Consider the following 27,988-nt stretch of genomic DNA (forward strand, 5'->3'; position numbering starts at 1 on the left):
AACCCTAGCCCCGGCCCGATCCCTCACGGTGCAGCCAGCCTTTGGGAGGCTGCCCATGGGGATGCGCACCAACCGCAGACAGATAGGCTGGGAAGGAGGGAGAACGAGGGCCCGACCGAGCCGGTAGAGGCGGTGGGTGCCGCTAGGGGCCCCAAGTCCCCGTTCAACACAGGGGCTGGAACGAGACCGCTCCTCTGAGCGGCCGCCCACGGCACCAGTGCGCATGGGCGCACCCGGCCACCCGGCCGCCCACCCCGCCCCACGGGAGACCACGCCTCCGGCTCGCAACGGGCAAATGGGCGGAGGCCGCGGGCGGGGCGGGGCGGAGCCGGGCCCAGCTGGCCGAACCCGGGGAATGCGAGCGCCAGCCCCCGCCCCAGGCCAGTCCCAGCTGGATCTCCGGCCAGAGCCCGAGGCTGCTGCGCGGGGCGGCTGCAGCCTCCGCTCCAGCGCCCGCGCCGTGCCCTGCATCCCGGGAGCCCGGCTGGACCCGCGGCGGCTCGGCCGGTAGGAGGCGGGCGGAGGGAGGCGTGTGCTTCTGTGTGTGTGTGTGTTTCGGGGGGGTGTGTGCGGGTGCAGCGCGGGCCAGTGATTGCTCCGGGACCACGAATCAGTGGAGGGGGCTGCACCTCCCGCGGGCCCGGGGGGAAAGGAAGTGAGCGCTGGCTGGGGGGCGGGGTCCTGGAGCATCCGCCTGGGCCCCCTCGGCTCGTCCCCACCCCCACCCCCGGCGAGGAGTCTTTTTTTCACCTCCCTCTGGGTGTCTCCGAGTCGTTTTCCTAGTGCGGACGCGCTGGAAGCGCCTAACACCCGGGGCTAGACTGTCACTTCCTCTCATCTTCCTTACAGTTCCCCCGTTCTCTTCCCTGCTTAACCCCCCTTTCATCCCTGCAATCCACCAACCCCTTCTGGGTGCTCCACCACCCAGGCTTGGGGAAGGGGCAGGGCCGAGGCTCCTGCTGCCCCAGCCTATCCGCTTCTTGGCATTCCTCCCCAGGTTGAAAGGGGGCTTTTCTCCTTGACTGCAGGGCGGGCGCACGTGTGTGTGTGTGTGTGTGTGTTGCGGGAGTGTGGGAGAGTGGTCTGGGAGGGAATGGATCTTTGGTTTCTCAGACCTCAGAGTTCCCACCTCTGTTCCTTTGCGTTGGGGGTCTCGGAAGACTGGCCTAGGGGACCAGAGGCGAAATAGGATCAAAGATCATTAACAGGTGCGACGTTCTCTCTCCCAGTCATTTCATGTGGTGGGATTCACCCCCAAGTTCCATACAGATCAGAAGAGTGGGGCACAGAGAAGCGAAGTCAGCTGCCCTCTCAGGATTGCTGAGCCAGAATTTGAACCCGGGTCCGCCTGGCTCTCATCCCAGAATCTTCTCCCTACACCTGTGGTTTAGAGAGAAAAGTACTGAGGGCGACTATCCCAGGACTCAGGGGAAAGAGAGATCTGGGCAGACTTCTTGGAAGAGAGGGGCTTACGGGTGAGGCTCAGCCAACTCAATGAGTCTGAGGCCTGCTGGGGGAACCACTGTGTTTCGCAAGGATTGACACCTCCCAGGGTCCTCCGGCTGGTCCTTGCTCCTGTCCCCAGGGTCTGGGGGTGGGGTGGTGTGGCTGCCTTTGCCTCCTGGGCAGGGTATGGTGGGCCCAGCTGCTGCTGCAGGCCAGGTCAGGCTAGTTGCCAGCACACAGAGGTGCTCAGGCGGGGTCTTTGCCCTGAGGAGCCTCTCTTCTGACAAGACAGGCAGTGGGTCCACAGATAAGGCCCTGTCCAGAGTTGTACCTAGTGCTGGGAGCACAAGACAGGGACTGATGGGTGCCCGGGAGCTGGGGATGAGTTCACTTGCAGATTCGTTGGGGCTGGGTCTTGAAATCCACCAAGCAGAAAAGAAAAGGCAGGTCATTGCAGCCCCAAGGAACAGCATGAGTAAAGGCCTGGCAGTGTGAAAATGAATGCTGGTGGGGTGGATTGCGGATTAGATAGGTCAGATGTGTGTCCAAGAAGGGCCACCTTTGGCTGCAGTAGTGGGTGGGCTTCCACTGAGGGCTATAAGGAGGAGGCCAAAGCAGGGAGAGGGCCCTCCCTTCTGCTCTCCTCTGCTCCCCACCCAGGGCTAGGCTTGGCAGGGGAGGAGGGGCCCTGATAAAGGTTCCCAGAGCAGGGGTGCTGGGGGCAGGAGGTGCCCAGGGGCTAAGGGGCTACACAGGGTCCCAGTGCTGGGGGAAGGTAGGTGGGGCTGCCTCTGTGAGATGGGGACCACCATTGGGGGTGGAGCAGGTTGGGAGTAAGTTGACAAGTTGACTGTTGGACAGGGTGGTTGTGAGATGCCTGTGGGTTTTTGTGGGTGACATCTGGGACACTGCTCCCAGGCCAGCACTGTCTCTGTCTGCTTCTGCGCCTGCTTTCCTGGCAGGCTCTCAGATCAGCCCTGGAGTCCTGGTCCCCAAACAGGAGGCCTCCTGCGCCCTCAGTGGGCACCCTCTCCTACCTGCAGGGCCTAAATCATGTGTCTGTTCTTTCTCTTGGCTGAGACCATCTCTGTACCTTCCTACTTGCCTATGACCTTGAGGCGGAGAACTTCCCTTTTCTGTCTCAGTTTTCTCATGTGCGGAATGGGGATAAATGCTGCCTATTCACAGGGACTCGGGGGATGATGAAGATGAACTTAGATCATGTCACTGAACGCATCTTTCTAAGTACATGGTGTCTGGTAGCCATTGTTACTAATAGCAGCTGGCAATCAGCATCACTTAGTTCCCTCTCTGGGGATGAGGGGCTGACTTTGGGAGAAGAAGGGTGGAAGGAAACAGTCCTCTCCTATTGAAACGGAAGCCTCTCTTGGCTTTAGTGGGTGAAGGGGACTTAACGGGAGTGATCTGTATCTGCCTGACCAAGTCCCCTGGCTTCCCCCAAAAGCTTCTAGCCCTTGAGGAGAGGCAAGGGCTGAGCAGCCGGGAGCACCCTAGAGTACAGCATGTAAAGGTTGAACAGAAAGCCCAGCAGTGGGCCCTGGGCTCCCCCAGCTGCAAAGAACAGGGTCTGCAACACCCCCCACCCCTCCCCAGCAGCCTCCTGGGCAGCTGGCAGCAGTCTCTCTGCAGCTGGGCTTTTCACCCGTTCTGTCTCTGTCCCCATCTATTCAAGTGTTTTGAGTGCCTTCAGAGCCCCTCCCAGGCACCTCTCGAGTGCCCTCAGAGAACTCTTCTGCCTCTCCATCCCTGGTCCCCACTCAAAACTTTCCTGGGCTCACCGTGGTCCTGAGGCTTGGCCTTCCTGCTGCCCACCTCTGAGCCCTCCTCCAGGCTGGTGGAGACACCCTGGGATTGCCTTGCTTCAGTGCAGGCAGAGCTGCTCACTTGCCTGTGGCCTCAGGCTTTGCCTTTCCCTGCTCACCCAAGGCAAAGGGGCCAGGTTCCTTTGCGGTTGGAATCTGGATGTCTTAGGAAGCCAGCCTCAGGCTTGGATGGGGAAGCTGTGGATGATGTGTGCTTACCCGCAAGGGCCTGGGTTACTGCTCCCCATTCTGGTTGTTTGCACGTGTGCTTCCAGGGACCCAAGCTTTCCCAGGGATAGGGGTCTGGGTGGGCAACAGCTGAGGCTGCGGTGGCCTGTGGGTGTGTGCTGTGGTTTTCTCCCACAGTGGGCATGCAAGAGAAGGGGCTGGTGACCAGAGCACATCAAAGCCCATCCACTGGTCCCCAGCTGCCCTTCACTGTCGGGATGTGCCCCCGGGGATGGTGGGCAGAAGGCTGGGAGCCCATTGGCTTGACCCACCTGCCCTGCCCAGCCAGCCCCTGCTCAGCCAGTGCCCCCTGCTGCTGTGTAACTTCTGCCAGTTGGAGTGAGGTGGGACCTAAGTGATTTGTTACTCATAGCAGGAACTAAGAAACTGATGTGGGGTGACTGTTGTACAGCAGAGCAACTCAAGGTGTAAGAACTTCATTTCCCTCATGGGCTTCTCCGGGCAAGAGAGGCGGGTGGGACCCCATGACACCCCGGCTCCCATTAGCTATTCTTCAGGAACAGCATCGTTCAAGAGCATATTCCTTTCCTATCACTGTTGCGACAAATTGCCACACTTGGTGGCTGAAAACAACACAGATTTATGCTCTTACAGTTCCGGAGATGAGAAGTCCCCCATGAGTCTAATGGGGCTAAAATCCAGGCTGGCTTCTTCTGTGGGATCTAGGGGAGAGTCCATTCCCTGTCTCTTCCAGCCTCTGGTGGCTGCTGGCATTCCTTGTGGCAACATTGCCCCAGTCTCTGCTTCTGTCTCATTGCTCTTTCCTTCTCTGCAGGCAGATCCCCTCCGCCTCCCTCTTATAGGGACACTTGTGATTACATTCAGGGCCCACCCAGATAAGCCAAGATCGTCTCCCCGTCTCAAAATCCTTAATCGCATCTTCAGAGTCCCTTGTGCCATACAAGGTGTCATTCACAGGTTCTAGGGATTCGGTTGGGAGTATCTTTGGGGCCGTCATTCAGCCCACCCCAGGAGCTGACAGCAGCGTCACTGCAGGCACCATTCCCAGCTCCCGCCCCCACCCCAGTGCCCACCGAGGCTGGCTTCCCCAGTCACAGTCCTGTTTCCCCCAGGAGGTCACTCACAATGTCTGTCTCCCCTCCAGCCTGGGAGCCTTGGAGGCTGGGCGCTGCTGTAGCCCTGGCCCCAGTGTGCAGCCTGAGTCCCTGGTAGCCAGAGTTCAGGGATGTTTGGAAGAAGGGCATCCCTGGCACGGCCGCATGGGTGGTCCCCGATGTCTGGACCCTGCCTGCATTTGACAGCGTGCTGGGCTTTTCAGGGTGGAGTGCAGCTCATTTCAGACATTCACACAATAAGCCCAGTGCTTTGCAGGGTCATTTGATGCTCACCATCACCCTACAAGGGGGTGGGGCTGGGGAGTCCCGCTTTACAGGTGAGAATACCAAGGCCTATTACGGCCAAGTCCTGTCTGGTATGTGGGGTCAGGTGAACAGGCTGGGCCAGTAGAGCAGAAAATACCTTTATTTTACAGATGAGAATTCTGAAGCACAAAGAGGTTAACTGCTTTGCACCTCACTGGCCTCAGTCTCCCCATCTGAGGACGGGTATGTGGACAGGATGTTGCCCAGCCTGACATCTTGGGGCTCTGTTTCACCCTCTGCCTGGGTATGGGGAGCAGGCGCTGGCATTCTGGGTTGCCATGGCCAGGAATAGGAAGTGGCTTGGAGCAGTGCAGTGGGCCTGGAAGTGCTGCTTGCCCAGAGACATGGTCTGCCATTGCAGGAGGGGGTAAGCCCTCTGGCGCCTCAGGAAGAACCCTAGCCAAATCCCAGAGCCCCGGCCTGCCTGCTGCGGACTTGCCCCTGTGTGAGTCTCCTTTCCCTCCTCATGGCCAAGGCCACGCCATACTGGGCCCTGCTTCTCTCAGGGGCCTGCCTATAGCCTGGCCTCCCTGCCTGCATCCTGGGCCTCCTTTCCCGTTGACCTTCTCATACATCATCACACCCCGTCTCATGCCTGAGTTCTTAGCCTGGCTTTCAGGGCCGGCCACAACCTGGCTGTGGCAATATTTCTCTACTTCCTCTTCCCTCTCCCCTGCACCCTGTCCTCCAGACTTGCCTGAATGATTTCTTCCTCCAGAATAATCTTTCCTCCCCCAAACCTTCCACCTCCTCCATCTCTTGAAATCACAATCTACCCTTTGAGATCCCGTTTTGTTGCTACTTCCTCCATGCAGCCGTCCCTGCCTGGTGTGAACGAATCACTTCCTTTGAGAGCAGATCTCGCTGCCTTGTACCGAGGCCTCTGCCTCTTGCCTTCACCAGGCTGACCTCTAGGGCAGATTCCCATCTGACTCCTCACTGCCCCTTGGTCAGGCACAGGGAAGGTGTGCAAGTGAAGTTGGAATGGGGGACACACCTGAGCAGGACACCCAGGGCTGGAGAGTGGGTCACTGCCCGAGGGAGGGGTGGTGGGCCAGGCTGAGCAGGACTTTGACATGGGACAGGTTCGTGCCTCTGCCCTGAATGTCCTCTTTCCCCTCAGAGCCTCTGTCTCCCATTTGTGTAATGAGAACAGCACAACTCATTTCTGAGGTTGTGCAGGAGCTTGCGCTGAGGAATGGCGCACTTCAGTTTCCCAAAGTGAGAGATGGGCACTGTCTCACCAGTCTTTAAACCTTGAGTCTTGGAGACAGTCTAGGGACTCGAGTCTAGGACTGCCTGTACAGGAAGTGGAGAAAAGGGCTGTCCTGGTGATAAACCCGCCAGATTGAAAAATAGTGTGTAGTGTTCCCCTCCCTGCCACTCAATCACGAGAGCCTGTGGCCAGAGAGGGCAGGAGCTTTCCTGGGCTCACACAGCACAGTGAGGCAGAGGTGGCTTCAGTGACCTGATCAAGTCCCATTTTGTTAGGTTGTCTCTCCTGTGGGGAGTGAGCGAGCACACAGCCCCCACCCCACCCCGGGTGAGAGAGAATGTCCTGCACAGGGACGCCCAGCTGTATCTACCTGCTGTCAGCACTTTCTCTGCAGGACCTGGTGCTGGACTGGGAGCCCCGAGGTAGGGTGGCCACCGCACTGGGTTGCCTGGGACTGTGGGTTTCCTGGATGTGGTTCTTTCAGTGTTAAAACTGTGGTGAGCTGCTCACCCGAGGCTTGGCCTGGGGCTGCCCCCTGCCCAACAGTCTCCACCTCCACGAGTGTGGCCAGGTCCTTGACTTCTTCCTGTCCTGCCCAAGGCCTGCAGGAACCCCTGACCTGGAACACCCTTTCAGAAGCTCCTCTCCCTTGGCCGCTTGCTTACAGATGCTGCTTACAACAGCGGCTCCTGCTGTCCCTACACTCCCTCCTGCTCACAGCACCCTGGGCGGGACCCAATTGCCAGATGAAGAACAGCTGCAGGGTCAGGCCTCTGACTCAGTCAGAGTCACACAGAGCCAGGCCTGCAGGCCAGCACAGCCCTCATATGCACCACCAGGGGACATCACGGCTGCAGGACCACCATTCCCCCAGGACCAGCCAGAGACCCTGTTCCCCATACACACATGGCCCTGCCCGCAAGGCCCTCTGTGTCTCCTAGCAGGGGAGCGGCCTGGTGGGATTTATGTTAGAAAGATCACTCAGCAGCCTGGTGGAGAATGGATTGGACACAGAAACGATAAGGGAAGGGGAGGGGAGGGGAGGAAATAGACAGGATTTCCCAGCCCTGGTGCCAGCTCGCCTGGTGGTGGCTGGAGTGACTCACTGGGCCTGGTTGCCTTGGCTCTGGCGCCAGAACCCAGGAGCCCAGAGCTCTGGGTGGCCTAGAGGCTGGGAGCCTGAGGTGGCTCTGAGCCTGGCTCTCCCTCCACCGCACATTCTCCCTCCCCACCCTGCCATCCATTCCTCAGCACACGGTGCGTCAGAGAGACAGGGGCCTGGGAGGTCACAGTACACCCACGAAAGGACAAAGAGACATGCTTTAAGCATCTTATTAGATGGTGACTTAGGGAGCAGATGGAGGATGGGGTATGGGATAGAAGGGGATAAATACATTAACAAAATCAAAAACACAAATAACCAGGCAGCCACCAAATGGAGTTTCTGCCCTTTCTAGTCCCCTCTGGCTTCTGGCCTTCCCTGCAATGGCTCAAGCCAGGGCTCTTCCAGTCCTGGGTCACTGCATCAGCATCTGACCTTTAGTCTTGCCCCTGGCTCCCCTGTGCCCCAGTAAATGCTGATGCCCCTCTGCCTGGCATCCCCAGCCCTGCAGAGCTGGTCCTGCCAGCTTCCCCCCAGGCTCCGCCCACCCAGTGCCCTCCCACCTTTTCCCTCTCCCTGTGCCACATTGTACCCTGCTGTGCCCTTGCTGCTTCTGGCCTATCCTTCTGGCCCTGCTCGGGCTCCATCTCGGAAGGCCACCACCATTCACCCCCGGCCCCCTCCTCATCAGCCAGCTCAGCGCCAGCCCAAATCGGGCACCAGCAAAGATGTGCAAGTTGGAGTTGACTGTGTCCCCTAAATGATGAAGCCCCAGCTGTTCAGCCCTCCCCTGTTCATATGGCAAAAGGTGGTGGTGGGGGGTGTCTTCCCTTAAGAGGGGAGAAGAGGTTGAGGAAGGGAGGTAGGGGAAAGGGGGCCTTGACTGGCAGGGAATGGGTGAGGGTGTCACTGGCTCCTTCGGCCGGCACTGGGTGATACTCACTCTGCCAGGCCTGTGCTTTGCGCTGGGCACCACTGTGGGGTACGGGGCAGTGGAGCACAGGAGAAGGACCCTCAGCAGGCATTCCTGCATTCTCCCTTCACCCCCACCAGTGGCTGGCCACCAGGAAGAGGTGAGGCTGTCTCCCACTCGGCCCTGGAACCCAGCCCCTCCGCATCCACACGTGAGACTGCCAGTCCAAGTCCTTTGGCCGTTCTTCTGGTCTTTCTGGTTTAGTCTTGTCCTTTTCTAGTCCGTTTCCCATGTGGCAGCCAGATGGGGCTCCCCAAGACAGCCATGACCAAGTCCCTCCGCTGCTCAGCACCCTTCCACACTCCCCATCACCTTAGGATGAAGCCACACTCTGCACATGGCATCCCGGGGCCTCTGGCGGGATCCTCTGCAGCCTCATCCATGATCCCTGCCCCACACCCCTCCCCTCCCCTTTTTTTCTGAGCACCATGCCAGCCTCCTCAGGGCTGAAAACATCCTCCTAGGGATGGTCTCTGGCTGGCATCTGCCCTTCTCAGGTGCAGAGGAAACCTTGCAGGTGTGTGCTTGGTTGGGGTGTCGGGGTGCCACACACCTATAGGACCTTCTTGTGGACTGCTCCAAGTGTTGAGACACTCTTGAGTGTCAAGTCCGCAAGCGTCCTGAGAGCTAGAGGAGGAGGCTGGGACCAGAGAATTGGAGGCTTGCAGAAGGTCACACAGCCTGCGTGTGACAAAGGCTAGTGCTCCGACCCAGCCTGGGGCACTTTCCCACTCCGCCTCCCTTCCCTTTAGGTCAGCCCACCTAGGTATGTGGTGTCCAGCTGGACAGGGCTACAGCTGTGAAGGGCCCGGATCTGCTGGGACCTGGGTTACCACATTCAGCCAGCCCTTCCTCCCAGGGCCACTGTGCTGGCTTTTTTTGTTTACCTTTTTATTGAAGCATATGTAACTGATCTACAGACAGGTGCATAGGTCTTAAGTGTAGAGCTCAGTGGATTTGCACAGGGACCACACCCAGGGAACCACCATCCAGGTCAAGAAGTAGTTTTACCGGAACCCCACAAGCTCTCTCACACCCCTGCCAGTCACTACCCCCAAGATAGCCAAGTCCTGCTTTCTGTTCACTGTAGATGAGTTATGCAGGCTTTGCTTGTCTTAAAAAAATGGATTTTTTAAATAGATAAAAATTGTATATGTTTATCATGTACAATGTAATATTTTGAAATGTGTATACATTGTGGAATGGCTAAATCGAGTTAATTATCACACGCATTACCTCACATACTTTTTTGTCCTGAGAACACTCAAAATCTACTCTCGGCCGGGCGCAGTAGCTCAAGCCTGGAATCCCAGCACTTCGGGAGGCCAAGGCAGGCAGATCACTGGAGATCAGGAGCTTGAGACCAGCCTGGCCAACGTGGTGAAACCCCATCTCTACTAAAAATACAAAAATTATCTGAGACTAGTGGCGGTCACCTGTAATCCCAGGGAGGCTGAGGCAGGAGAATCGCTTGAATCCGTTAGACAGAGGTTGCTGTGAGCCGAGATCACACTACTGCGCTCCAGCCTGGGCAACAGAGTGAGACTCCAAAAAAAGAAAAGTCTACTTCTAGCAATCTTCAAGAGTATAATCTATTGTTATTAATTATTGTCACCATGTTGCAATCAATCTCTTGAACTTATAGATCTCTTGAACTTATTCCTCTTATCTAACTGAAATTTTGTGTCCTTTGACTGACATCTCTGCAACCTCCCTCCCCACCCTCACCCCTCAGTTCCTGTTAACCACCATTTTACCTTCTGCTTCTATGAGTTCAACTTTTAAAAAATTCCACATATGAGTAAGATCATGTGTTATTTGTCTTTCTGTGTATTGCCTTCCTTGTTTATCCATGTTGTCACAAGTGATGAGATTTCCTTCTTTTCATGGCTGAATTGTATTACATTGTATGTATATACCATATTTTCTTTACCCATTCATCCATTGATGGGCTGTTAAGTTAATTCCATATCTTGGCTACTGTGAATAGTGCTGCAGTGAACATGGGAGTGCAGATATGTTTTCAACATACTGACTTCATTTCCTTTGGATTTATACCCAGTAGTGGGATTGCTGGATCATATGGTAGTTTTATTTTTAATTTTTTGAGAAACCTCTATACTGTTTTCCATAATGGCTGTACTAATTTACATTCCCACCAACAGTGTACAAGGGTTTCCTTTTCTCCATATCCTCGCCCACACTTATTTTTTGTCTTTTTTATAAAAGACGTATCTTTTGTAAAAAGATTTAAGTCAGGCACAGTGGCTCATGCCTGTAATCCCAGCACTTTGGGAGGCCAAGGCAGGCGGATCACCTGAGGTCAGGAGTTTGAGACCAGCCTGGCCAACATGGCGAAACCCCGTCTCTACTAAAAATATGAAAATTAGCCAGGCATGGTGGCGCATGCCTGTAGTCCCAGCTACTTGGGATGCTGAGGCAGGAGAATGGCTTGAACCTGGGAAAGGGAGGTTGCAGTGAGCCGAGATCATGCCATTGCACTTGAGCCTGGGCGACAGAGCGAGACTCTGTATCAAAAAAAAAAAAAAAAGATTTTAAAAAAGTCTTTTTTTATAAAAGACATATCTTTTGTCTTTTTTTAATAAGATATCACACTTTTGTCTTTTTTATAAAAGCCAAAAGGTGGGAGGTGGTATCTCATTGTGGTTTTGATTTTCATTTCCCTAATGATTAGTGATGTTGAGCTTTTTAATTTTTTTTTTGTTTTTTGAGATGGAGTTTCGCTCTTGTCTCCCAGGCTGGAGTGCGGTGGCGCGATCTCGGCTCACTGCAACCTCCACCTTCTGGGTTCAAGCGATTCTTCTGCCTCAGCCTCCTGAGTAGCTGGGTGCCCGCCTGGCTACTTTTTTGTATTTTTAGTAGAGATGGGGTTTTGCCATGTTGAGCAGGCTGGTCTTGAACTCCTGACCTTAGGTGATCCACCTGCCTCGGCCTCCCAAAGTGCTGGGATTACATGCATAAGCCACTGCGCCCAGCCAATGTTGAGCATTTTTTTCATATGCCTATTGACCATTTGTATGTCTTCTGTAGAGAAATGTCTATTCAGATCATTTGCCCATTTTAAAATCAGATCATTAGGGTTTTTTTGCTATTGAGTTGCTTGAATTTCTTATATATTCTGGATATTGACTCTTGTCAGATGGCTAGTTTGCAAACATTTTTCCCATTCTGCAGGTTGTCTCTTTGTTCTGTTGATTGTTTTCTTTGTTGTGCAGAAACTTTTTTAGCTTTATGTAATCCCTTTTGTCTATTTTTGCTTTTGTTGTCTGTGCTTTTGGGGCCATATCTAAAATATCATTGCCCAGACCAATGTCATAACAGCTTTTCCCATGTTTTCTTCTAGTAGTTTCATAATTTCAGGTCTTATATTTAAGTCTTTAGTCCGTTTGAGTCAATATTTGCATACGATGAGAGATAGGGAAACTTTTATTTTTCCGCGTGTGGATATCTGGTTTTCCCAACACCAATTATTGGAGAGACTGTCTTTTCCCCTTTGTGTGTCGTTGGTACTTTTGTTGAAAATTAATTGACACATTAAATATGCGGATTCATTTCTGGGCTTTCTATTCTGTTCCATTGGTCTTTGTGTCTGTTTTTGTGCCAGTACCATGTGGTTTTGGTTACTATAGCTTTGTAGTATATTTTGAAGTCAGGTAGTGTGATCCCTCCAGCTTTGTTCTTTTTGTTTAAGATTGCTTTGGCTATTCAGGGTCTTTTGTGATTCTGTATGAATTTTAAGGATTGTTTTTTATTTCTGTGAAAAATGTCATTGGAATTTTGATAGGGGATTGGATTGAATCTGTAGATTGTTTTGGGTAGAATGGACATTTTAACAATACTAATTCTTATCTATATATACAGATATGTATATGTACATATCTGTATCTTTCCATTTATTTGTGTCTTCAATTTCTTTCATCAGTGTTTCATAGTTTTCAGTGTACAAGTCTTTTACCTTCTTGGTAATATTTATTCCTAAGCATTTCTTTTTTCCATGGTAACTATTGTAAATGGGATTGTTTTCTTGACTCTTTTGAGTAGTGTGTTGTTAGTATATAAAAATGCTACTGATTTCTGTGTATTCCTTCTATACCTATTTTGTTCAGAATTTTTATCATGAAAGGATGCTGAATCTTGTCAAATGTGTTTTTTTAAATCAGTGAGATGATCATATGTTTTTTGCCCTTTATTCTGTTAGTATCGTGTATCACATTTATTGATTTGCATATGTTGAACCATCCTTGCATCCTTCATATAAATCTTACTTGATCATGGTGAATGATCCTTTTAATGTGCTTTTGAATTATTTGCCTTATTATTATTATTATTATTTTTCCCTAGAGATTGGGTCTTGCTATCTTCCTGAGGCTCTTGAGTAGCTGGGACTACAGGCATGCACCATCACACCCACCTTGTTTGCTAGTATTTTGTTGAAGGTTTTGCATCTGTGTTCATAAGGCATATTGGTCTATAATTTTCTTTTCTTGTAGTGTCTTTATCTGGCTTTGGTAATGGGGTAATGCTGGCTCTGCTTTTCTATTTTATTTAAATAGAATCATGTAATATTGCTTCTTTTGCTTAATATGCTTGTAAGATCCATCCATAGGGTTGTGTGCAACAACAATTTGTTCATTTTCGTTATTGTTTACTATTCTATTATATGAATATACAAGAACTTATTGATCCATTCTTTCGTTGATGAACACTTAGCTTGTTTCTCATTTTCAGCTCTAACAAATACTACTGCAATAGACATTCTTGTACATGGTTTTTGGTGAATATGTGCATGCATTTCTATTGGACATATTCTTAGAATTACTAGATTATATGAATACATGATTATATTATTTCTTCAAGTTTTCTAGATATAGTCAAATGGTTTCGTAAAGTGATTATACCAATTTGTCCTCCTACCACTAATGCATAAGAGCTCCACTTGAGATTGTGTGTGTGTGTGTGTGTGTGTGTGTTTCTGCGTGTGTGTTTCACTTTAGTCATTCTAGTGGGGGTATAGCAGTATCTCATTGTGGTTTTAATTTGCATTTCCTTAATGGTTAGTGAAGTTGGGCACTTTTTCTTCCATTTTTAGACCATTTGAGTTTACTTTTTTTCTCATGTTCTTTTCTAAAAGCATTATTGTTTTACCTTTCAGTTAGATTTGAAATCTCTCTGGAATAAGTTTTGTATATGGTTTGAGGTAGGGGTAAGACAACTGTTTTTCCTTATGGATAGCCAGTTGACCCAGCACCATTTATTGAAAAGATAAATCCTTTCCCCAGTGCATTGTGGCATCTCTTTTGTCATATATCAGGTGTCCTTATACTTGTGGCTTATTTCTGAACTTTCTATTCTGTTCCACTGTTCTATAAGACAGTGCCCAGTGAGCTTTGTGATCAGCCTTGTTACTTAGTAGTGTAAGTCCTCCAGCTTGTTCTCTTCAAATGGCTCTGCTTATTCTGGGTCCTTTGTGGCTTTGAGGCCCGTGGTGGCTTTGAGGCCCTCTTGCTGCTGGGCTTGGGCTCAGCTGTGTCCTTGGTTCTTATTATACCCCTGGGGCTGATGCTGGCTCCATGACCCCATCTCTCAGAGGCTCAGAGAGGTAGGCCCCTCCACACAGCTCTGGAGCCTGGCCTTGGCTTCTGCCTCAAGGACAAATTCCTTGGTGTTCCCATCTACAAAATGGCTTAGGTGGTCCAGGGAAGGCTCACAGGTATCAGCCCGCTGGAAGATGAGGCCTTATTCCATCCTGTACACAGCCAGGCTGTCCCCGCTACCTCCAGCAGGTCCAGGGAACAGCAGACTAGGCCACACAGCCTCCTGGAAGAGGAGTACCAACCATGTCCCAGGTGAGGATAGACTGAGCTTCCCTAAGGCAGGCCTAGGAACAGATGCCACTTTCTTTCTGTCATCTGTCACCTTAGAGGCTGGAACCCAGTAGGGCTCAGAGGAGGCTTGCTGATTGACAGCAGCTCAGAGGGGTTCCCACCTTGCCCAAGGACACACAGCAGCTAAATGATGCAGTTGGGATGCAAACTCAGATCTGACTGACCTGCCAGAAGACTGGGTTCCTGAAGCTCCCTGGTGAGCACCCCAGCCCCCTCATTCTGACCCAACTCAGAACTTCCACTCTTGGTCCACAGAGGCCTCGCTGTGCAGGCTGGGTCTGACTCACCGCTGCCCTGGCCACAGGAGGAGGAGGGCTGATACCAGTGAGCCTTCCCTGGAGATGATGGCCAGCTAAGCCATTTTGTAGATGGGAACATCAATGAGCTTGTCCAGAGTCTGCAGCCTCTTATGCAGATCTCAAGCCTCCAGACTCCGTATCCTAGGCTTCTCAAAGCAGGGCCCAGGTTAGCACTGTGCTCATTTTAGGGGGTGCCCTGAGGTGGTAATAAAGATGTCTTTCATACCTCTGAGCCTTTGTGTGAACTGTTCCCTTTGCCTGGAATGGCCTTTCTCTCCTGCCTCTGTGGCCAGGCCTGTGTGGAGGCTTCCCTGCTTTCCTCTTGCTGGAACCTCTGAATGACACATACTTCATTTGGCCTTATGTCTGTTGGCTACACTAGACCAACTCCGACAGGAACCCCAAGTTGTGGTAGCCCCCCCATACCTGGCGGGGGTCTGGACACATCGTGGGTGAAGCCCAGATGTCGACTGCCTGAGATTGTCAGTCCTCAGGGCACAGAGCATGAAAGGATACAGAGTGCTGCTCTGCATGGTGGGGTCTTGTTTGTTCCTCACAGTGGCCCAGAGGCCCTGGCACATTGTCTCTTCCAGACAAGGACCATGCAGACCAGTGAGGTAATGCGGCCTGCTCAGGACAGCGGGGGCCTGGGTCGAGGCTCAGGAGCTGGAGAAGGGCTGGGCCGCAGCAGAATGTGCTAGGGCTACAGTCTGGATAGTGGGGATGTGGGCACCGGCTGGCACCCAGCTGTCAGGGAGGGGAGGAGAGGAGAGCCAGGCCTTCCCCAGGGTGAAGGGGTGGGCCCTGCTGCAGCAGACCTGAGTGCTGGCGTCTGTGATATGGAAAGCTGATTCCCCTTGGGAGCCTCCGCCACTCTCTGAGCCTTTTTCTCTTCTTGAAGGAATTCCTCCTGCACTCACCTTTGTTGGTTCATGCAACATAGCTACTCAATCCCTGGAGCCCCACATTGGACCCTGGGATAGAGAGAGGAGCTGGACACAGCCCCTCCCCTGGAGGGGCATGGGGTAGGCTGGGGAGGCAGACAAGTCATGTGCAGATGGGATACAGTGTTAACGGGTGCTGTCCCAGGGGCACCAGGATGGCAGAGGAACAGTGTGTGCAGAGGCCCTGAGGGAACAGTCTTGTGGGAGCTGTGAGGAGCTCCGAGCCCCAGAGCTTCAGCCCAGGGTGGAGAATGGTGGGGATGAGACTGGCAGGAGGAGGGAAGAGGGCAGGCACACAGGGCAGCTGGGAAGCTCAGGTGGTCCTGAACCCCACCCAGGGGTCGTGCTCGGCCCAAACAGCTAAAAACACCAGGGAGACAGGAAGTGCTACGGGCCTAAGCTCAGGCTCAGAAAGAAAAGGCCTGGGTGGAGCAGCTTGCCTGCCTCCTGGTCTATCCGTGGCCTTCAGTGCTCTGCCTGGAGCTAGCAAAGGAGACCTGACCCTGTCGGGGTGTTGGCCCCATAGATACAGTGGGAGGTGACCTTGGGGCAGATGGAGGGTGCAGAGGGGCAGTCTGTGCAAGGGCCGGGGCCAGAAGAACCTCACATAAGTAGGCCAAGGTTAGCCTGGCAGGCAGGTGAGGCTGGAGGGATGGGGCAACGGTATCAGACCCTCAGCCAGCCAGGCCTGGCCCTGTGCAGCCCCTGGCCCAGCCGAGCTCTCCCTTTATGGCCTCCACCTCCCTTCCATCCTCCCCAGGAGTGGACCCTCCCAGCAGCGTTGGCCCCTTCCTAGCCTGGAGAGCAGCCAGACCCTCTTTCTCCACCAGCCTGGCTGTGTGCCCTGGGCGAGCTTCCTCTCCCTCTCTGGATCCTCTAGGCTCAGAAACACTGGAATTGCAAGAGCTGATTTCTGGGCTCCTGCTTTCAGCTTCTCTGATCTAATTCTTGTAGCCTAAATTGCTTCCTGAACTGACCCTGCCGGAAACCCGTGGTGCTAATGCTGCTCCTCGGTGACTCTGCCAGAAGCCTGAAGCCCGGAAGCTGGCTCTGTGAGCTCCTCCCCTCTCTCCCTCAGACCTCCAAGGCAGGGAGAATGGGTGGGAGGGGGCAGGGCTGCTGGCCTCCGTGGGCAGAGGGGCAGCCAGAGAAGTTAAGTGGTTGGCCTGAGGTCACACAGCAGCACTCCAGCAGGCCCAGTATGGATATGGGGGCAGAAGGTGAAGTGGCTTGGGTGCAGAGCAGGGGACAACTGCTCTCAGCTCCCTTGGCAGGTGGGGGGACAATTACCCCCTTGCCCTCCCTGCTGTCCATCTGTGCCCATGCTCACTGCCCGCGCTTGCCTCCTTCCTTTCCTGTCTCTCCCTTCCCTCTTTCCCTCCACATGAGGCCCCAGTGAGGCTCCAGCTCAGCCACGGTGTGTGGGGAGACCCTAAGTGAGAGCAGCAGGGTCACACAGCCAAGGCGGTGGCACTAAAGTCGGAGGATCTGGGTTCCCGTCCGGACACCAGGTTTCCAGGGGAGCTTGGGCAGGTCACCTCACCTCACTGAGCCGCAGTTGTATTTTGTGAAAGCTGGCAGCCGTCTGCCCACCGGCACTGTTGGCAGGCAGTACACACGCACCTCTGGCCAGGGAAATGGGGCGTCTCTTGGGACCACTGGGTGTCTTGGCCCCTTCCCCCTCACTCCTCTTCCCACTGGCATGCTCGGCGGGCTCCTCAGCCTTCAGTTAATGGGTTGACTCCTTCCAGGAGGTGCAGCAGCACTGCATAATTCCCATCACTGAGATGAGAAAACGGGCTCAGAGAGTTCACATGACCTGTTCAACGTCACCCAGCAGGAGGGTGGTACCACTGGGGCTGGCACTCACACCAGTCTTGATCTCAGATATCACTCCCACAGCCAGCCTGCCTTGCCTTGGTTTCCCTCAGGGCTGGGCTGGAAATTGTGGCCTTTACCCCAAAAGGATTGCACTGTTACCCTGGGCAGGCCCCAGGAAGAGTAGATCGGGGGCTGTGGAGCTGCACCACAGCCCAGATGGAGTTTGAGGGATGGGGGGGGGGGGTGGATCATAAATGGGGTGGTCACTCAGGTGCTTGGCTGTCCGAGCATCTCTCAGCACACCTGATATGCAGGCCCTGCCAGCCGCTGTTCCTTGCCCTGCCCTGCCCTCCACTCCCAGAGGCCTTCCCTGACCATGTTGGTCCAGTCTGTGTCCCTTGCACTTGGTCAGCACATTGGTGCAAAGTTCAGGGCGCTTGGCTGGGCCCACCTGGGCCCCTGGGGAATGGAGGGAGGGTTAAGGAGCCATGGGCCTGCTCTCTACAGAATTAGAGACGTCTATTCCCAAGATGCTGTGAGGAAGGCAGCATGGTGCGGGGAGGACCGGAGAGAATGAATGAATGATGCCGAGAGGGGTACCTGGGGCAAGGTTTTCCCACACCAGCAGAAATGTGCCACTCTCTAGAGGTGGGGAGGGAAACCCAGAGGCACACGCTGCTTTCCTGTGGGAGGCACACCAGCCAGGGAGCTGCCAGGGCTGGCCACTGGTCTGATTCCGTCTGAGGAGGTGTAGGGAAGGCTGGTCAAACAAAGGAAGGCAGGGAGGTGGGTGCGGTGTGGGCCAGGCCTGAGCTCTGTGTGGCCTGTGGGCCTGGTATCACTTCTGAGCTTCAGAAACGAGAGAATCCAGTCTATGGAGTCAGGCCGGTCGGTGCCTGTCCCACTCTGCTGTATACCAGCTGTGTGACCTTGGGTAGGCTCCACGCCTCCCTGAGCCTTCCTTGCCTGTGCCATGGGGCTGATGATGTCCGCTTCACAGGGCGCATCAGGGACCCAGGGACTCTGTGAGTGACGGTCTTCTTGCCTTCCTGTCCAGGTGTTCCCCCTCCCCTCCCTGGGGCAGCAGCCACCATGTTCTCGTGTGTGAAGCCCTATGAGGACCAGAACTACTCGGCCCTGAGGCGGGACTGCCGGCGCAGGAAGGTGCTCTTCGAGGACCCCCTCTTCCCCGCCACTGACGACTCTCTCTACTATAAGGGCACGCCGGGGCCCGCCGTCAGGTGGAAGCGACCCAAGGTCAGTGTCTGGTCCCAGCTGGAGCTGGGTGAGCAGGCCCAGGCCCACCCACAAGGCTGGGTCTGCAGGGACATCGGGGTGGTGGGAGGAGGCATCCCTGGCCCCAGGCTGCTGAGAAAGTGAGGGTGCTGAAACGGTGGGATTTGATCTGGATGGGGAGCTCGGAGAATGGGCTGTAATCCTGTGGCCACCACTGGATTGGTTGAGGCCCAGCCAGGCCTTCACCCCTCTCAGGGCCTCCACTTCCTCACAGGAAAAATGGGGCAGTAACCTCAACCCCGCTGAGGCTCATTTTTGGAATAAAAATGGGGTGATGTGGATATGACCATTTTTGATAAAATGTAGATTGACATCCAAATGTAAGGAATTTACTTTCCTGATTGTTATCATCATGATTTTGAAATAGTCATTTGTGGTAGAAATGAAAAGTATTTATTATGGTGATTAATCAATAATAATAATAATCGTAAAAAAATAGTAGTACCTACCTCATAGAGTGGTTGTGAGAATTAAAAGAGGTAAGGCATGCACTCATTCCACTCACAGCCTGGCAGCCAGTACGGGACCATGGATACTGATAATGATGAACAGGTGGCGTCTCTCCGACCACTCCTTTTGGTCCCTGAGGCTAGAGTGTGTTACACAGAAATGTTTGGCCTCCTGGTGTGATTTCATCCCCTTGAACCCCGATTCCTGGGTGTGAGGGTGGGCTGGGGAGGGGTTCGCTGCTTGTCTATGGGTCCTGCAGAATGGGGTCCCTGGTGGCCTGGGTGGAGGGGAGGCTGCAGGAGGTTACTCTCCCTGGCCTCCAGGGCTGTGCTAGTGACACTGAGGGTCGTCCCCTCACAATGCGGGAGACCATGCTGCTGTCTCAAGGATGCTCCAGGCTGGGAGGAGGCTGTGACTCCCGCAGCCCAGTAATCAGAGGAGGTGTCTTGGAGGTGAAGGGTGATGAGGTTTTTGCCCAAAGGGCCAGGTGGGAAAAGGCAGAGGGAATAGAAACTCACAGGTGGGAGCCCCTCAGGCTCATGTGGGCCTGTGGAGAGCCATGCCTGGGATGGCAGATCTGGGGCCAAGATGCTCGACCTTTCTCTGTGGGTAGTGAGGTCCTGCGAAGGCAAAGGCTTTCAGCAGCCTGTAACAGGGTCAGATTTGCATTTTCCAAAGTTCCTCCTGATCCCCTGGGCTTTTTGGGAAAATGAAATGTAGTTTTCTAGTTTCCCTCCCAGGCTATGATCTCGAGTCCCTTCTGACTGAAAATACCCTGTAGATGTCCTTGGACTGGGACTCTTGAGAGGCAGAGAAACTGAGGCCAAGAGAGGAAGGTGCGTGTCCTAGATCACCCATGAGCTGCTAGCAGGGGTAGTTGAAGAGCCCTGCCTCCCTGCACCCCACCTTCCTGGCACCAGATAAAGGGCCCCTGGTGCCCTTGACCTCAGTCCCAAGAGCTGTAACAGAATCTCTGGCCCTGTACTGACTCTCTGGAAGGCCCAGGAGCCTCCTGGCCTGGCCACAGAGTTTTGCCTCTTGGGCCCCCTCTCCCACGCCTTCCTCTCTTCCTTTGTCAAGTAGGTGGGGAGGGAGGCCTTGGCCTCAAAGGGCCTTTGTGAGGCCTTGGCTGTGGGGAGGAGGGCTGGGCACTCGAGCTCTTCGCCCTCCTCCCACTCCATCCCCTGGCTACCCCCGTCCTGACTCCCTCCTGCCCTCTGGCCATTGCCCAGACATTTTAGGTCCGTGGCTCCGAAAAGAGGCTGGTGAGGCCTGGCGGGAGCAGGCTGGGCTTGCTGCGGTGAGAGGAGGAGACGCCAGGTTGGCCTGCTTGGTACTCTCGTGCTGCGTGACCCAGGGGAGTCAGCTGCCCTTTCTGAGCCCCCTTCCTTGTGGGTTCAGGAGCCATGCCACACCTCCTCCTCTCGTTGCCTTCCTCGCTGGCTCACTTGGTGCCCTGCCCTTTCTAGACACGCAGAGCTGCCCTGCCCTGGATGTGGGGGCAGGTGACAGACAGCGTATGGTGGCTGGTGTTCAGAGAGCTGTGTGAGTGGGGCCCAAGGGGCAGCAGCGATGGGGACTCAGACCAGGCTGGGGTGGATGGTCCACGGCACTGCCTGGATTTCCTAAACCATGTGTGTAGGCACTGCCTACTGGCTAGCCACAAGCCTGCAGGACAGGCAGCCCCTGCCCCACTAACGGGATGGGAGGTTTGTGGAGCAGGAAGTCAAGCAGGCTTGGCTCAGCTTGCTTGGCGGGCCCAGCCCAGTGGGTTATCATTAACGCCCAGCTGCTTGCCAGTGAGAGGGAACTTTGGCCTCGGGCAGCCTTGTTTCGATGGAGTCTTACCTGTGACCGCCTGTTTACAAATGAGAAGTTGTGCTGCATGCCCGTCCATCCCCTCCAGCTCCTTCTCTGAGTTGGTCCTTATAGTGGCTGCTCTGTTCTTAGAGGGTCTCCTCAGCCAGCCTCCCAGCCTCGCTGCCTCTCAAATGGAATGCAGAGGCTAGTTTTTGAGCCACAGTGAACTTGGCTGCAGCCTTGGCCCTACCTTACTAGAAGTGTGACCTTGAACAAGTCACTCCTGCTTGGGCCTCAGTTTCCTCATCTGTAATTGGGGAAGGATAATTCTTGCTGGTCACAGTTTCTGGAAACCGAAATGACTTCAGGTATCTGTGGTGTCATACACATGGGAGGCAGGTGACAAACTGGTTCCCCTCTCTTGCTTGTCTTCTCCTTGGCAACTTTGTGTTGGGGACCTAGAGCCACCTTGGCTGGGACATCCCATCTCCTATTGACTCTGCAGGTGGGACCAGGCCTTGTCCTCTTGGGTGCCGACCTGGGCACCTGCCTTCAGCCCACACCCTTCACCCACAGGCTCGCTATGTTTTTGTTCTTTCCAGTACAGTGGCCATTCGCCGGCCCCTCACAGGCCTGGCTGGGGAGATGCATGGAGAATGGAGAATGTCCCCAGGCCTGGGAGCTCAGGGTGTCCATCCTCCTCGCTCAGGGCCCGGGCCCTGGTAGGCGGCCTCCTGTCACCCTGTGGGGGCAACATCCCCTCATCCAGCATGCTGTCTCTCCCACATCTGGGTATGAGCCTGGAGGTCCTTTGGTGGAATGCAGAGGGGACAAGGTGGGGCGGGGGAGGGGGACTAATGAATAGACACTGGTTTTGGAACCTGCAGAATTCCCCTAGGGCAGTCTCGGGGGCCCCAGCCTCAGCCCAGTCCCGGGGACTCTTGCCCATCAAGCCATTTCCTGGAGATGGCCCTACTCCTCGGCTCCCTGAACATAAGGCCTTTTCATGCCACAGAACAGTCAGTTTGCAGCAAGGCCTGGCAGCGGGGGCACACCCAGCCGAACTGCCCAGGAATGACCCCCTTCTGGGCATGTGCTCAGAGATGGGGTTCAGTGGGGTCAGGGAGAGCTTTCAGAGGCCTTGAAGGGTGCGGACTGCCATGGAGGAGAAGGAGGTAGGGCTGGGGGAGGGCAAGTCTTCTGCAGAGTGGATGGGCTGTAGGCTACAACTCCCTTTCCAGTCCCAGATGGAAGTCCCGTGTCCTTCCCGGACCTGTTTCCCACTGTCTAGTTCATTCCTTCTGTGATCCTAGATTCCAGGAGGGTGGTGACTAGGGTGAAGCTGGATGGACAAAGAGTGGGGGAGGAGGACGGACGTGGAGGGAGCCTCTGCAGATATAGCCCAGGTGCCATGGATCCAGTCTGCTGCCTTGCCTTGCCTTGTACACCAGGAATAGAAATCTGAATTTCTTGTTGTGCCACGAAGGGAGAAGGGAGGTGGGCTGGGCTGTGGCCTGTCAGGTGGAGCTGGTCTAACAGGCTGGGAGGGGCTGAGCAGGGGAGCGGTGACTGCAGGTGCAGAATGCTGTCCTAGAGCTGTGTTGCCTGGAGAAATGGTCAACCCCCAGCCCTCAGGGGTAGCCCCTGTACAGCCCAATCCTGTGCACCACTTTGTCCCCCCTCCCTCCCAGGGACCTGTCTGTAGCCCCAGTGGAACCTGCCAAGCTTTGCTAAGCCTAGAAGTGGGCAAAGTCAGGCCTGGGCCCTGCTTAGGAGCTCACAGGCTGGTGGTGGGGACCCTAAGGAAACCTAGAGAGTGTGGACAGGGATGGAAGGGAACACAGGTGGCTGGCACCAGATAAAGGGCCCCTGGCACCCGAGGACCATTTCGGAGGCAGTGTCTGCCTCAGGACACTTCGGGTCCCCATTTCCCTCCTGAACCTCCCTGCTTACCAGCACTCTCCATGCCTGCTCTGCCAGCATCACTGCCTCCAGGCAGCCTCCTCTGTTTTCTCTCTGGCTCCTGCTGTCACAGCTCTGCTCACATGGGGGGTCAGGGCCTGGCTCCTTCTCAAGATCCCTGCCTGTGGGCAGAGACCTTCCCTGACTCACTCTATGACCTATGTCCAGCCAGTGGCCCAGGAAAAGTGGAAGGACAAACACTAGGCTTGAGAAGCCTGGCCCCATGGTGGCAGAGGTGAGGGCCTGGGCTTCCCCAAACCCTTGGTCTCATTGCTATCTAGTGAGACACCCCCTAAGCTGGGTTAGGACAGGTGCAGGGAGACAGGTGAAGGAAGGATGGCTTTGTCACCCATAAAACCTAGCCCACCTGAGACCAGCCTGGCCAACATAGTGAAACCCTGTCTCTACTAAAAATAGAAAAATTAGCTGGGTGTTGGTGTCAGGTGCCTGTAGTCCCAGCTACTCTAGAGGCTAAGGCAGGAGAATCGTTTGAACCCAGGAGGCGAAGGTTGCAGTGAGCCAAGATCGCGCCATTGCATTCCAGCCTGGGTGACAGGGCAAGACTCCCATCTAAAAAAAACAAACAAAAACAAACAAACAAACAAAAAACCTAGTCTACCTGGAGACTGCAGCCAGACTGCCTGAATTTGAATCTCAGTTCACCTCTTCTTGTGTGGCCCTGGGCAAGTGACTTAACCTTTCTGTGCCTTGGTTTCCTCATCCGTAAAAAGGGGATGCCAACAGTGCCCATCTCACAGGGTTGTTTTGCACAGTGCCTGCCACATAGCAGGTGCCCAGTCATTGTGAGATATTTCTATTATTGTTCCTTTACAGGTGCCCCAAGGTGGCCCCTGGATTCCAGAGCAGACTCCAGGTGCCACCAACCTCAGGTGGTTTCTGTTGGTTAGAGCTGGTGACCCTGAGCCTCTCCTGGCAGTGGGAACATGCCTGGCTGCCTTCCGCTCTGTCTGCTCCTTCCCAGGCTGCACGATTGCCCCCAGGTTCCTGCTCTGCCACAGCAAGTCAGGGTGATGGAATCTGGGAATCGTGACTCCCAAGCTCAGTCTGTCTCTCAAGGACTGGAGAAGTGTCTGGGGCCAGAGCCCTGATCTGGGGCCCAGATCTGGTTGGATCTGCACCTCGGGTCTGCCCCAGCTGTGGTGCTTAGTGTTGGGAGACCCTGGTTGGGAGCCCAGCAGACCTAGGGCATCCCATCGGATCCGTCCACTTACTTGCCTTGTCACCTTGGACATCACTGCGCTGTCCTGGGCTCAGCCTCCTCCTCTCTGGGATGGGGCAGTCGTGTGTCTGTCTTAGGACACCGGCTGGGAGGATCTGAAGTGGAGGGACACCTGAGTCACTTCCTGCTGTAAACCCTGGTGATGCCAGGTGGTAGCTGTTTCTCTTTCCGTGGCATGATGTGGCTGGGGTCCTTCCTATATGGAAGCCCCTCTCCCTTCCCGGTCTTGCCTGCCCTCCTGGCCTCAGGGAACAGATGCTAAGTCATAGCTCCCTCTGGGTCAGAGGATGGGCTGGATGTGGGGTGTGGTCCAGGGCTGGGAGGGAAGACAGGAGGGCAGCGGGGAGGAGAGGGAAAGTCCCTTCTTCCTGCCTGTGCTTCCTGACGGGGTGCCGTTGGAGATGGATGAGACCAGGCGGCCTCACTGGGTTTCCTAGACCTGTGCTCTGCAGAAGCCGCCGTGCAGGTTGGCCGTGGTGCACCCTGTAGTGCCAACTGGAAGGAGGGGCCAGGTCTCAGGAGCTGCTCATGCCCTTGGGGGAATTCTAGCCCTTTCTCTGACCCTCTAAAACTCTGGTTCTTCCGGGCAGAGGGGACAGCAGGGTCCCCATCTTGGTGGGAACTAGGAGCCCTCTTCCCCATTCTCCCTTGCCACTGCTCTGCTCCACGATCTGTAGAGTCCCTACACAGCCCTGCTGGGATGACCATTTATCTCCTCTGCACAGGTGAGGCCCAAAGTTGCACAGCAGGGAGCAGACATTCAAATTCTGTCTTCCTGCCTCTGCCACCCTCTGCTGGCCGCCTGTGGTAGGACCGCAGAAGCTCTTGGAATGGAACTAGCTCAGGAGCGCCTGCTGGAGTGGAGGCAGGCAGAGGGCTGCTGCCATCTGCCCATGCTGTGTGGCGGGGACATGGTATTACACCTCCCTGGGCCTCAGTTTCCTTATCTGTAAAAGGGGATATTGCCCACCTCTCAGTGCCTTGGTGAGGATGGATTGTGGTGTCAGCAGGATGCCTGGTACATGAAAGGCATGTCTCAGTGTTTGCCTGTCCCCACCCTCCACCATACCCACAACCACTGGGGAGCAGTGGCTTCCTCAGCTCAGTGAGGCGATGGGAGAGGAAGAGGGGCCTGCTCTGTTCCCTGGGGCAGGGCTAGGGATCAGGCCAGGCCCCACCCCCAGCTCAGGCCTTGGGGAGGGATGATTACAGCTGAGGGAACACAGGGTGAGCTGACCCTTCCTGGTTGCATCTCTTGGTGCTGGAGCCACCCATAGAGGTCTGGGCATAGCTTCCTAGCACCTGAAAATTGAAGGAGACTTTCATTCGCTTTGGGTCAGGCCCTGGGCTTGGTACTTTACATACACTGATTCCTCCTCGCAAAGTAGAAATTATTGGCCATGCACATTGGCTCAAGCCTGTCATCCCAGCACTTTGGGAGGCTGAGGCGGGAAGATTGCTTGAGCTCAGGAGTTTGAGACCAGCCTGGGCAACATAGTGAGACCTCATCTCTGCAAAAAATTTAAGAGTTCACTGAGTGTGGTGTGTGGGCCTACGGTCCCAGCTATTCGTGAGGCTTAGGCCAGAGGATCGCTTGAGCCTAGGAGGTTGAGGCTGCAGTGAGCTGTGATTGTGACTGCACTCCAGTTTGGGTGACAGACGAGACCATGTCTCAAAAAGACAAAAACAAAAACAAAAAACCCCAAAATCCAACAACATAAAGAAATTGTTGTTTCTATTGTATAAATCAGAAAGCCGAGGCTCAGAGAGCTCGCCAGATTGCCGATTGAGGAGCTGGAATTCAGTCTCCAGTCCGAAGCCAAAGCCCATGCTTTTCCCTTTCACAGCACTGCCTCAGGGGGCTTTTAAGGAAAATACCCCCACAGCAAGAAGAGGTGGAAAGCCCAGGCCAGAGCTCCTTGGGCAGGGTCAGGTGCAGAGGGCACCTGGTACTGGAGCCCCCCTGGGCTACCTCTCTCTTGGCAGGCAGAGCAAGGGGCTTCCAGAAATTAGGAAGGGCTGAGCCTGAGAGCAGCCAGTTGCTCATGGATCATTCCCGGGTCAGCGGCTGCCCTGGCCGGATTCCCTGGCTGCGTCTCATGGAGCAGCCTCTTGGGCCGTGCCCACCAGTCTCTGTAGAAAATAAAAATGGAGGCTGGGTGCAGTGGCTTATGCCTGTAATTCCAGCACTTTGGGAGGCCGAGGCCAGCAGATCAGGAGTTTGAGACCAGCCTGGCCAACATGGAGAAACCGTGTCTCTACTAAAAATATAAAAATTAGCTGGGCGTGGTGGTGGGTGCCTGTAATCCCAGCTACTCAGGAAGGTGAGGCAGGAGAATTGCTTGAACCAAGGAGCTGGAGGTTGCAGTGAGCTGAGATTGTGCTACTGCATTCCATGCACTCCAGCCTGGGCAAAAGAGCGAGACTGTCTCTAAAGAAAAAAAGAAAGAAAGAAAAGGAAAAAAAGGAGTTTTTGCTCCACTTGAGCATTTGCTTGCTGTGTGCCTTTGACAAGTCACAGTCCATCTCTGAACCTCCATTCCTCACCCATACAATGGAATGACAACTCCTCGCTCCTTGGGTGGCGTGAAGACCTGATGAGATTATGCGAGGCAAGTGCCATGCGGGGCCTGGCCCACCGCTCCCCACTGGCCCCTCGCTTTGTGCTCCCCACCTGGGATATGGGTGTTTGTCCCATGCCCGCACCCCCACTCCACTTGAACCTGCTGTACCCCTGTGGGCTGGCGGGGGTGGGCACTCAGGCTGCTGGTGCTAGAGAAGGAAGGGAATGGAGCTCTTGCTGGTTAGGGAGGGGCGCAGCGGGTAGGAGAAAGGCAGTGCCCCGGGTCCAGCGCTCTGACGTCTTCCCACAGGTTCTTCATCAGCAAACCTTTAGCGGAAGAGCACTCTCCGGCCAGGAAGGGGAGAGGGCATCCCAGGCAGGACCGCGTGGTGGGGGGCAAGCGGGGAGCAGACGGGCCCTATAGGGCCCCAAGTCTGTGGTGGGAGGCAGGTGAATCACCATGCTGATGATCACACAGCAAGTCTGTGTCTGTCATGTCTGTGTCTGTCATGTCTCCTGCCATGGGGGGCATCCGCATGCTCCTCAGCCCCTCACGCTCTCTCCTCGCCTTCTCCGCAGGACATCTGCGAGGACCCCCGCCTCTTTGTGGATGGCATCAGCTCCCACGACCTGCACCAGGGCCAGGTGGGCAACTGCTGGTTTGTGGCAGCCTGCTCGTCACTTGCCTCCCGGGAGTCGCTGTGGCAAAAGGTGAGGCCTCGGGCAGAGTGGGCAGGGTGCTGGGGAGTGTGAACGCAGCCTGTGGCCCTCACTGCCAGACAGGCGGAACCTGAATGTGGCAGATGAGACTTTCAAAAGCCTGTGCCAGGGATGGGGTGGGTGCCCCCAGTACTGGCCGAGCGTCGGAATTGCCATCCCTCACCCTTCAGCTGGGCACCCCCAGGGGCAGGTGCTGGGAATCCGTCAGCCTCCCAAGGTCATTCTGATGTGTCCCCCCCAACACTGTTGGGGACACTTGGCAGATTAATACACACCTGTGAAATGTGGAAGCTGTGTGCATCACATTTAGTGTGCAGACACCACTGATGGGGCTCAGGAGACCCCTGACAGACACAGACCTGCTGTGTGACTCAGCTGGTTGCTGTCCTCCTCTGGGCCTGACTTTTCCCAGTTGTTCAGCAAGGGTGGTTTGGTGATCCCCAGCTTCATGACTCCCAGTTCCAAGCTGCTGGTGTTCTGGACCAGGGCCAAAGGGTTTGGGTGGGAAAGAATGGGCTCTGGTCCCGCAACCCAACCTCCTATCCCAGCACAGTTCCAAGCTGCTGGTGTTCTGGACCAGGGCCAAAGGGTTTGGGTTGGAAAGAATAGGCTCTGGTCCTGCAACCCAACCTCCTATCCCAGCACTTGGCAGCAGGGCCTTAGATTCCGTGCACAGGAGGCAGGGAGGCTGGAGTGGAGGCAGACCCTGGCTCCCTGAAGAATTATTGGCAGGGACTGCAGGGGGACTCTGGTCATTGCCCCTTGCTCATCCCTGCCCTTCTGCCATCCCTTGGGA

General features: G+C 54.9%; 1 protein-coding gene across 1 annotated transcript in view; it reads left to right on the plus strand.

Annotated features, from left to right (window-relative positions):
• Nucleotides 1-325: 325 nt before the first annotated feature.
• Nucleotides 326-27,988, plus strand: part of CAPN5 (calpain 5) — a 55,747-nt gene continuing 28,084 nt past the window's right edge. Inside the window, exons 1-3 of the mRNA XM_016921676.4 lie at nucleotides 326-507; nucleotides 18,219-18,418; nucleotides 27,052-27,183. Of these exons, the coding sequence (XP_016777165.1) occupies nucleotides 18,254-18,418; nucleotides 27,052-27,183 (297 nt within the window). The 5' untranslated portion in view covers nucleotides 326-507; nucleotides 18,219-18,253. The remainder of the gene's footprint in view (nucleotides 508-18,218; nucleotides 18,419-27,051; nucleotides 27,184-27,988) is intronic.

Source organism: Pan troglodytes, chromosome 9 (assembly GCF_028858775.2).
Source record: "Pan troglodytes isolate AG18354 chromosome 9, NHGRI_mPanTro3-v2.0_pri, whole genome shotgun sequence".
NCBI classification, from domain to species: domain Eukaryota; kingdom Metazoa; phylum Chordata; class Mammalia; order Primates; family Hominidae; genus Pan; species Pan troglodytes.